We start from the raw sequence: 12,016 nt of genomic DNA on the forward strand, positions 1-12,016 counted from the left end.
TTCTTTCCTTTTTCTACACTAAATTCACTAGGAAACTAGGTCACCTTGGGAGGCACAGTACACTATAAGAAATTTTATATACCAATTATTATTAATTTTTTTTCTTATTTTTATTGAGACTGGAGTAGAAGATTTAAGCTTTGCCTACGGATTATTGATGGAGCTAACAAGGGCTTTCCTTGCATATGCAGATAACAGCAGAGCTCAAGATTCAGCTGCTTATGCCATTCAGGTAAGAATGCTTGCACGTGGTAGTCATTTCGGGCCTTACATTATTGAATTCTAGTAAGAAAGTTGTAAATTCTATCTTTGTAAAACACTTATTTTTTTAATTATCATTTTAATTATCAAAGTAATCATGTATTTTTAGAAAATACAGAAGTACATCCTCTTAAAATATTATAGATTCTTTACAATTTTAATGTACACACAAATATGTGTGTTTTGTTCCACCAAAACAATATGATCATATTATTTATGATGTTCTGTAATTTTATTTTATTTTGTTACACAGTCTATCTTAAGTAATTTTCTGTGTTAGTACTTATATCTCCAATTTATTCTTCAATTAATGTACCATAGTTTAGTTAAGAAATTTATTTAAAACATTTAGGTTGTATTCAGTATTTTGCCTTTACAAAAAATGATTCAAGGAACACATTTATATTTCTTTAACACTAAATTGAATATATCAATAGTATAAATATGTATAAATATAAATGAGAACAAGTGCAATGTATGTTTGATAGATTTTATTTTTTTAAAAAGTCATCCTAAAAAAATTAAATCTTTGCCAAAGTGACTGATGTAAAATGTATCTTTTAATTTGCATTTGTTTGTTATGTTATAATATAGTTGTTATAACCTTCAACACATTTATTATTCTTTTGTGAGTTCTAAATGATCTTTTCCCACTTTTCTTTGATGTGGTTTATTTTTTATTCATATTTAAAGCCTACTCACCTATAATTAAAATCATTTGTCTGTCATACACATAATTTCTGGTGACTTTATTTGCCTTTAATTATTTAATTATTGCCTTTAATTATTTAATTGAACCCAGGGATGCTTAACCAGTGAGCCACATCCCTAACCCCCTTTTTTTTTTCTTTTAATTTCGAGACATGGTCTCACTAAGTTGCTTAAGGCCTCACTAAATTGCTGAGGCTGGTTTTGAATTTGTGGTCCTCCTGCCTCATCTTGAGTCAGTGGGATTACAGGCATGCACCACTGCATGCTGCTCTTTGTTTGCCCTTTTTTAAGCTAGTTTTTTCTGCTGAAAGTTCTGTGTTTGGTTAGACATTCAGATGTGAAATTTATAATGAAAGATCTAGATAACAGATACAAAATTTGGATGTTTTCATTATGGCATATTTCAAACAGTCTGGATGAGATAAAAGAGGAATATAGGTTAAGATTCTAGTAATTGGGCACAGTGGCAATTGTGATCCCATTTGTTCAGGATGCTGAGGCAGGAGGATCACTGGAGGCCAGCCTGGGTAACAGTAAGACTCTATTTCAAAAACAAACAAACAAAAAAGAGATTCTAGTAATTGAGCCTAGATAGTAAGAAATCAGAGAAAAGATCAAGGAATAAGAAAACTGAGAGTGAATGAACTACTAATTACATAAGAGAATGTAATTTTTGAGACGACAAGAGTTTCAAGAAATATTGTGTGATCTGTTGCATAAATTGCTGATTACAGGCATAATAGTTTAAGAAAGGAAAATTGCCCATTGGGAACTACCACCATTTTACCAGTTATCCCACCCTCAGTATATACCCAAAGGACTTAAAATCAGTATATTATAGTGACGCAGCCACCCTAATGTTTATAGCAGCTCAGCTCAGAATAGTTGGGACCAACCTAGGTGCCCTTCAACAGATGAATGGATAAAGAAAATATACTATATGTACACAATGAAATAATTCTCTGCCATAAAGAAGAATGAAATTATGGCATTTGCTGGTAAATGGATAGAACTAGAGACTATCATGCTAAGTGAAGTATGCCAATCCCAAAAAACCAAAGGCAGAATATTCTCTCTGATATGTCAGTGCTTACACACATGGGTGTGATAGAAGTTCATTGGATTAGACAAGGGGAATGAAGGAAAGGGAGGGGGACTGGGAATAGAAAAAACAGTAGAATGAATCTGTCAGTCTTTTCCTATGTTCATGTATGGATACACAGCCAATGTAGTTTCACATCTTATACAACTTAGATGAATAGGAAGGTATACTCCATGTATGTATAATATGTCAAAATACATTCTACTGTCATATATAACTAAAAAGAACAAATGGAAAAGAAGAATGGGAGAGTAGCTGAGGAGGAAAGAAGAGTAAAGATGGAAAAAATCACAGTATGTTTCTGTGTTATTTGGGAACATAGAAAAATGATGATGTAGGAGTGAATTGATGTAGTATTTTTTTTAATATAGGCTAAGCATACACTCTACCACTGAGCTCTGCCTTCAGCCCTGATGTAATATTTTAAATAAGCAAATAGGCATAGAATATAGAATACAAGTGGAATGGGTAGCCTTCATTAGAAATAAGGAGAATTCATCTATGATGACAGGAAAGAAAGCAGATCAGATAGTTACTTATAACTGACATTGCCAGGCTTGCTTAGAGATGAGAACAGAAGTTGTGGTGGTCTGGCTGCTGCTTTTTCTCTGTGGAATAAGCAGAGCCTAGAAGTGTAAGCATATTAGTGTTTTTTTAAGAGTATAACTGGTCCTAAAATCAAGAATTGCCGAGCCAGTAAGTTTGTTATTGGAGGTACAAAGGACTGCTTTTAGAGCACATTTGCTGAACATTCGAAAAAGCTGAACTCAAACAAAAACAGTGAAAAAGTTGGGTGTATGTGCATGGTACTCAGGGGTTGAACCCAGGGCCTTATAAATGTGAGGCAAATACTCTACCACTGAGCAACATCCCCAGCCCTTCAAACAAAATTTAATAACATTTTAAAGTTAAATGAAAAATGGAATTTGGTTACTTCATGAACTTTTTATATGGCCTCTTAATTTTATTTAAAAACTAAGTTTAGGGCTGTGGTTGTGGCCCAGTGGTAGAACACTTGCCTAGCACGTATGAGGCACTGGGTTTGAATAAAAATAAATAAATAAAATAAAGTTATTAACTCCATCTACAACTTTAAAAAAAAAATCACCAAATATATGGGACTGGGGTTGTAGCTCAGTGGTGGTTGCCTGGCACGTGTGAGGCAGTGGGTTCAATTCTCAGCACCACTTAAAAAAAAAATTAGTAAAATAAAGGTATTGTGTCATGTACAACTAAAAAAAAATTTTTAAATAAATAAATAAAATAAAGTTATTGTGGGGCTGGAATGGTGGCTCAGTGGTGGAGTGCCTACCTAGCATGTGTGAGGCACTGGGTTGGATTCTCAGCACTGCATATAAATAAATAAAATAAAGGTCCATTGACAACTAAAAAATATTTTTAAAAATGTGTTCTCCTACAACCCAAAATATTAAAAACAAACAAACAAAAAAAACTAAGTATACATACCAGGCATGGTGGTGCACAGCTGTAATCCCAGCAACTCGGGAGGCAGAAGGATTGCAAGTTCAAGACCAGCCTCAGCAACTCAGCAATGCTCTAAGCACTTAGTGAGACCCTGTCTGAAAAGAAAAAAGAAAAAAAAAGGCTAGGAATGTAGTTCAGTGGGTAAACATCCCTGGGTTCAATCCCAGTATCAAAAAAATAAAAATTAAAATAATAAATAAGTATACTAAGTATAAGTTTAAAATACATATTTTGCCAATTGCTGCTCATATTTTATAAATACCAGAAAAACATCTATTATATGTGTTCATTTTTAGTGAAATAGGAGACTAAGAGTAACAGGTAATGATGTAAATATAAATAATATCCTAAAATATTTGTCCTATTTTAACGACAGATATTAAAAATAAGGATTTTTTTTTTCTTCATCTACAAAATTCCCACCACTTTTTTTGAGAAAAGGAAAATATAACCATTTAATCTTTGGGCTTGAATACTAATAAGTAAATTTATCTTTAATATTTGCATTCTATTTTCAGAACTTTTAAGGTCAGTATTTTAGATCTAGAATTCAAGACATCTTCAGTTTTTGTACTGTTTTGGATTTATACTTGACTTTCATCATGATTCATAAGAGATCAGATTCTAAGGATAGGCAGTTGAGGTTATAGCTCAGTAGTATACCATATAGTTATCATGCATAAGGCCCTGTGATTAATCCCCAGCAGAAGAAAAATTCAAAGGATTATAGTTTTGCAAATATAGAAAACTATTTTTTCCTTCTAAGTAGCTCTTAATTTATATAGTTCAGTATATATTATGCATAAACTGACTTCATATCCAGTACTGTCACAGCTTTGCAAAACTAAGTAAGCATCTCAGTGGTTCTAGGCATTGAAATAAATGTTCTAAGGAAGTTTACAGTTCCACAGTTTTAAAAGTCTGCTTATTTTTCTATGTATCTTTATAGCCATAATATGTAGAACATTGGTTAATATAAAGGTTTATCTGCTTAACTCTGGACTTACAAATGTAAAATATATATTTGTAGGAGTTACTATCTATTTATGACTGTAGAGAAATGCAGAGCAATGGCCGAGGTCACCAGTTGTGGAAGAGGTTTCCCGAGCATGTTCGGGAAATTCTGGAACCGCACCTAAATACTAGGTATGTAGACTCATTTAAACTATTTTTCCAAAATCGTCTTTAATGTTATAAAAATTAATATTATTTATCATATAGTTTTTTAATATTAGAAGTATTTTAATATGTTCTTATATTTTCTACAGTGATTTATTCTTACATTTTTGTTAAAATGACAAGTGCTCATTGCTCATTTGGTAAATTCTATAACTTTAAGTATTTAGGCTATTTCATGGACATAAAAAAAATTGGTTATTATTTTTTTTAACTTCAGCTCTCAGTAGTACTTTGAAAGAATCTACTTCTGTTCGGGAGTAAAGGCACCAGGGATTGAACTCAGGGGCGCTCAGCCACTGAGCCACATCCCCATCCCTATTTTGTATTTTATTTAGAAACAGGGTCTTACTGAATTGCTTAGTGCCTCGCTTTTGCTGAAGCTGTCTTTGAACTAAGAGATCCTCCTGAGCCACTGGGATTGCAGGCCTTCGCCACTGCACCTGGCCTGAAAGAATCTACTTTAGATTGAATGTGAGTTAATACATTTGACGAGTTTTAAATATAGAAGTTTAAGTGTTTGGAACTGATTTCAAAGTGTTTAGTAATCGCATTTTAAGATTTTCATCTGTCCCAGTTTCTTTTCATGAATATATTTTTACCCTCTACTTTTAAAAAAGTATTTTCTAATCTTATTTTCAGTTTAAATCATTGTTAGGCTATGTGCCGTGGTGCATAATCCCAGTGGCTTGGGAAGCCAGAGCAGGAGGATTTCAGGTTCACAGCCAGCCTCAGCAACTTAGTGAAGCCCCAAGCAACTTAGTGAAACCCCATCTCAAAATCCAAAATAAAAAGGTCTCAGGATATGGCTCAGTAGTTAAGTGCCTCAGGTTCAATCCCTGGTACCAAAATAAATAAAATTGATAGGAATAATTAAAATCCATAAAATTATGAGTTTTAGTTCAAAACTATTATTTTAGGTATTCTAAGCCATATGTTTATTACATATGTAACCATGGATAAGTTACTTCTTGGAGACTTACTCAAGTGTCTATACTAGCAGCAAAACTCCTTATAAATTTAAGCCCTAAAGTTTGCGTATTATTCACTTGATAATCTTTTATGTTTAGAAATGCTTTGAACATCATTTTATTTCTTATGACTAGTGTTATTAAAGATGTAATTTATTAATTTAAAGTTAAAATTAAAAATTTTTTTGAAGACTCCACACTTCCCCATTTATTTAGTCAGTGTTCTATATAAATGCATTTAGATACCTAAGACTTTCTGTGATCTACTGGAAAGTTTATGTCCATCGGAGTCATATATATGGTTTGAATCTTGGCTCCGCATTTGCTAACTGAAAGTTTTGGGCAAGTCATTTAACATTTCCAAGTCTTAATTTTTTTTTTCATTTTAAAAATGTAGTTGATATCATTCATATCATATGATCATTTATTAAGAATAAAGATTGGGCTGGGGTTGTAGCTTAGTGGTTGAACACTTGCCTCACATGCATGAGGCACTGGGTTTGATCCTCAGCACTTCATAAGTAAATAAAGATTCCTTGGAAATTTGATTTGTGTGTTTGTGGAAATGCTGGGGATTGAGCCCATAGTTTCATGCATTCTAGGCAAGTGTTTTACCACTGAACTACATTTCCAACCAAATTCCTTGATTTGGGGGTGTATTTTGGAGGTACACAATAATAATATTTTTGGAGGTACTTAATAAGAAGTAGAAGCTAACACGTCTGCCCGCTTGTTATTCAGTTTAATATTTCATAAGATGCCAACATATTATTTCCATGTTATTCCTTTATAAGGGGCAACTTTTTTTTTTTTTTAAAGAATTTAACCTTTATTTATTTGTTGTTGTTTGTTTTTATGTGGTGCTGAGGATTGAACCCAGGGCCTCACCTGTCCTAGGCAAGCGCTCTACCCTTGAGCCACAACCCCAGCCCATAAGAGGCATTTTTTTTTTTTTTTTTTAAGAGAGAGAGAATTTTTTTAATATTTTTCTTTTAGTTTTCAGCAAACACAACATCTTTTTTGTTTGTATGTGGTGCTGAGGTTCGAACCCCAGGCCACACACGTGTCAGGCGAGTGTGCTACCGCTTGAGCCACATCCCCTGCCCCCATAAGAGGCAACTTTAAAGTTGTCATGTACAAGAGTGATCTTAGGAAAGCAATGAGAAATCTTATGATCTGCTTTTATATTTGAGGGATAAGAAGATTCTCTCAGATGATTCCTCACTAGTGGAAGTTAGGAGATTTATCTAGCTGGGATCTGCGATCTGTTTATGGAAATTAGTGCCTCATAAAGATAAGGAACTGAAAAAAAAACTGCCCTTCGTTTGGGCGGTTTCAATGTAGTTGACCTCCTTTTGTATTAAAGCTTTTGTATGAAATAGTCAAATACCAGACTAGCAAATGCATCAGTTCCTTGGACTGGTTGATATTTACTCTTTGGAGAGTCTGGGGAATTTTCTAAAAATTGTATCTAAAAAGCTGCTTCCAAATCATATTTTATATTCTCCTTTAATTTTTTCAGTTTATATGTAATTTTATTACATTAAGTGGTAATTAATGTAATAATGACCCTGAGGAGCATCAGAATGGGAACACCATGGCCCTGATGGGGAATTAGGTCTAGAGAGAGTAACTTCTCTTTGTAATAGGCAGATAGTTCTAATACCTCAGTGAAGGAGTTGATGTAATTTCTTATACTTTCTTTAAAAAGTTCTAAACAGATATATACTTAATTTTTTTAATAAACAAATTTTCAAAATTACAGATATAAAAGTTCTCAGAAGTCAACAGATTGGTCTGGAGTAAAGAAGCCAATTTACTTAAGTAAATTAGGTAATAACTTTGCAGAATGGTCAGCATCTTGGGCAGGTTATCTCATAACAAAGGTAAGAGAACCCTGTTCAGAATTTGTTAGCTGAACAGAAATTCTGAAGTAAACCCAAACATTATCTGAATGCATAACACAAAACAGCTGGAATGGAAATAATTGTACTGATAATGATAAAAAGTTTTGAAGAAAATGTTTATTAATAAAGAGAATTTTTCTATTGTTACTCTAATAGTTTTCATTCTGAGAAGGTAATTGTTTTATCAAATTACCATATAATTTATGTGTTTGTAAAATGTTTATTACATTATGTCTATACATTTTACATTGTAAAATAGTACTATTTAAAGGACTTGAATGCTATATATTATCCTTTAATGGCACTTTTAAAAGAAGGTACATCATTTGAACTTTCTCTAAAATAAGAAATTTTGCTAAACATGGTAGCACATGCCTATAATTCCAGCTACTCTGGGGGCTAAGGTAGGACTTTTGTAAGTTCAAGGCTAGCCTTGGCAACTTAACAATACTGTGCCTCTAAATTAAAAATAAAAAGCATTGGGGATGCAGCTCAGTGGTAAAGCCCCTCTAGGTTCAATTCCTAGTACTGGAAAAAATAAAGATATTTTAAAATGAAATCTCATGGAAAAATTACGGCTATGTTTCTGATGTTTTTCTAATGTGAGATTTTACAGGTCTGTGAGACAAAATGGTATTCTGTGTTCTAAGAAAATGTTTAAGTCATGCTTAAAATTCACAACTTGTGTTTTAAATTTACAGTTCTGTTAACTAGTATTTTAAAATATATTTTTCATTATAAATGGCAATTTTAAGACATTTTCTCATGAATAGACTAGAAACATGTATAATGTGTGTGTGTGTATATGTGTATATATTTAAATTAAGTACCTCTAGCTTTGGAATATTTTTGTTTGTTTTGTTTTATTTATATTTTAGTTATAGGTAGATACAATATTTTATTTTTATGTGGTACTGAGGATTGAACCCAGTGCCTCACAAATACTAGGCAAGCACTCTAGCTCTAAGCCACAATCCCAGCCCCTTGTTGTTGTTTTAAGTGAAGGTTTTATATTTGAGGAAAAAAAAACTTTGTGTATAATCAGTGACTTGAAAAATTGTGTTCTGTATGTGTAATATGAAATGAATTGCATTCTGCCATCATGTATAACAAATTACAATAAATAAATAATTTATTTAAAAAAGATTTAATGGGAAAAAAAAAAAAAGAATTGTAAGTGGGTGAGACCAATTATTCTGAGGTAGTTGGCAATTCAGGTATCTTCATTGCCTGAAGGGTCTCAGCCACCCAGACATTTGGGACATTTAGAGTGACCAGAGAAGTGGTGATCTGAACTCATAGTTGCTTGAGTGCACATGCTTCCCTCCATAGAGAGGACCCTCTCTGCCATGATGTATTATCTTGTGTTAAATGTTTTAATTTGGTCAATAGAATAAACGAACTAGTTATTCTCCCTCAACCATTTGAGTTTACAGGTTCGGCATGATCTTGCCAGCAAAATCTTCACCTGTTGTAGCATAATGATGAAGCATGATTTTAAGGTGACCATCTATCTTCTTCCACATATACTGGTGTATGTCTTATTGGGTTGTAATCAAGAAGATCAGCAAGAGGTGAGAAATACCATTTTTATTCTGAGTATGTGAAACCTTCTCCAATGTTATTAGTATTAGAAACACTTCAGATTAGTAGGAAATGTAGATCTGTTTAACTGTGTATATTCACCTATCTGCATGTCTAAAGCAGAGCAGAATCTTTTAAAAATTTTTCAATATCAAAGAAATATGCAAGGCTTAGAGTAGAAAATCTTAAAGAGTATTATTTAACACCCAAACATAAATAGAACATGTTGAAATGGATACATAAGAAACTATTGATAGTGTTTTTTCTGGGGAATGCTACTATGAATTAGGAATAAGGAAAGGGCAGTATTTTACTCTTCATTTTATATTTTATGATAATTTTAATAGTATAATTAGCATATTATTATTCTTTTTTAAAATTTTTTTTACTTTTCATGAACACAGTGACTTTATTATTTTTACGTGATGCTGAGGATCAAACCCAGTGCCCCAGACGTGTGAGGCAAGTGCTCTGCCACTGAGCCACAATCCCAGCCCATATTGTTATATACTTACAGTAAAAGTCCAAATTGTGCAAATAAATCAAAGTGTGCCCTTTGATTACCATTTTTGATGCTATATCTCCAGAATTCATCACCATTATTAGAGTGATGTATACTGTTTCCAGGCTTTTTTTTTTTTTTAATACAATTGGTTTTGTTTCATTTGGGGTTTTTAAATTGGTATTCTTTTGTAGGTACTGTTCTATATATTACCAATTTATAGATCCCCCTTTTAAAATATACTGCATAAATATAATCCTTCAGTAGTATAACTTATTAGTTGTACCATAGCTTATTTAACTGTTGCCATATAGTAATTACAGGTTATGTATATGTGTGTCCTTTTGATCAGTTGGTAGAAGTTCTGAATTCTGGATGCCAGTTGCTGGTCATATTTTGAAATGATTTTTAAAAATTACTAGTGATTTTAAAAAATCTTTGTTAATGCCAAATTTATAAGTCTTTTTATAGATTTTGACAATTTTATGTGATGGCTTCTCTTATCCAACATAGGTACTTATTTTCCTACATTTTAAAAAAATTTTTAAGTGATATATAAAAATTGTACATATTTTGGGGGGTTTTTAAAAGATGTTTTGATGCATGTATACATTGTAGAACTTCAAATCCGGCTATATCTATCTCAGACATTTGTCATTTACTATAAAGTAAAAACATGAAAAGTCATTTTTATTCTTTTAAATATACTGTACATTATATGTAGTCACCTTGCTGTGTAGATGAATATATTTTCTTTTTTTATAATTTTTTTGAATACCTTTATTCTATTTATATATTTTTATGTGGTGCTGAGGATTGAACCCAGGGCTTCACATGTGCTGGGCAGGTGTTGTACCACTGAGTTACAGCCCCAGCCCTGTGAATACATTTTCTTTTAATCCTTCTGTTTTTACATTTACCCCTTAATTATTCTGAAATTGATTTTTACAGGTAGTGTGAGATATTATTCTTTTTCATTTTTTACTATTAAATAGTTTTCCTGTTTTTTATTGAATAATCTGGAAGAATTTTTTAATATTTTTGTATTTTCTTTAGTCTTTAATGGTGTGTATTTAATTGGTTTAATTATAGACAAGATAGGGGGCTGGGATTGTGGCTCAGCAGTGGAGCACTCGCCTACCATGGGCGAGACCCAGGTTTGATCCTCAGCACCACATAAAAATAAAGGCATTGTGTTGTGTCCATCTACACCTAAAAATTAAATGTTAAAAAAAAATTATAGACAAGATAGATTATTATTAATCTAATTTTTTCTTTTGAAAATTGTTGCCTAAGAAAGTTTTCTCTTTTATGTCAGATAATAATAAAATGATATTGTATAAACATGTAATTAACTACAAAATGGATTCTCTTAGGTTTATGCAGAAATTATGGCAGTTCTAAAACATGATGATCAGCATACCATAAGTACCCAAGACAGTGCATCTGATCTGTGTCAGCTCAGTACTCAGACTGTGTTCTCCATGCTTGACCATCTCACTCAGTGGGCAAGGCATAAATTTCAGGTCCTGAATGCTGAGAAACTTCCACAGAGCAAATCCAACAAAGAAAAGGTTGACTCAATGGGTGAGTTATAACTTCTGTTTATTTTCTTCTTTTAATTATTCTCCCAGTTAACTCCTTCCTGTGTCAATTCTTTAACAGTTACCTTTAGAAAGACCTGTTTTTGTGCATTTTTAAAACATGTAATAAGTATGTGCTTCTCACTAAGGAAAAGCAATGAACTTATAGTTTAAGACACCTCTTGAAGTTTTTACTCTCACTTCTTTACACAACACACCTATCTAATTTTTGTTTGTATAAAATGGGGTATCTCACTCAGAAGATTGTTGTGAAGATTAGGTGAGATGATGTATGTATAACTTGTAAAGTATGAAATAAATGTGTTATTAATATTGTTATTAGCCTTCTCTCACTATTAACTTAGTTTACTCATTGTCCCCTCAGTGTGTTGTATTTGTGAATGTTTATTTTTCACACCTAAGTTTTAAATTTCAAAGAAGATTTTAGTTCATTCATTTCAGGACCCATGGGAAAATTTATTATTATTATTAATTTTCCTAATCTCTGGTTCTATTTTGTACCCAGTAGGCTCTCCAGACATACTTACAACACATGACACATTACATCCTGCTATACTTTCTTTCCTATAATAATAAAATTTACACTAACATAACAAAAGGAAGAATCTTATTACAGTTAATCCTGATAATCTACCCCATTTGGTGAGAAGAATTATATTCATCACACAGTAGTGGATACTATTCATGTCTTTGAAGCACAATTTTGTTGTTGT

General features: G+C 32.3%; 1 protein-coding gene across 4 annotated transcripts in view; it reads left to right on the forward strand.

Annotated features, from left to right (window-relative positions):
• Atr (ATR serine/threonine kinase) overlaps nt 1-12,016 on the forward strand; it is a 113,712-nt gene that overhangs the window by 53,606 nt on the left and 48,090 nt on the right. For all 4 annotated transcript variants that reach the window (XM_071615583.1, XM_071615581.1, XM_027933916.2 and 1 more), the window contains 5 exons: nt 119-232; nt 4,590-4,705; nt 7,472-7,592; nt 9,050-9,187; nt 11,076-11,286. In XM_071615583.1, the coding sequence (XP_071471684.1) occupies nt 119-232; nt 4,590-4,705; nt 7,472-7,592; nt 9,050-9,187; nt 11,076-11,286 (700 nt within the window). The remainder of the gene's footprint in view (nt 1-118; nt 233-4,589; nt 4,706-7,471; nt 7,593-9,049; nt 9,188-11,075; nt 11,287-12,016) is intronic.

Source organism: Marmota flaviventris, chromosome 8, assembly GCF_047511675.1.
Source record: "Marmota flaviventris isolate mMarFla1 chromosome 8, mMarFla1.hap1, whole genome shotgun sequence".
Classification (NCBI taxonomy): domain Eukaryota; kingdom Metazoa; phylum Chordata; class Mammalia; order Rodentia; family Sciuridae; genus Marmota; species Marmota flaviventris.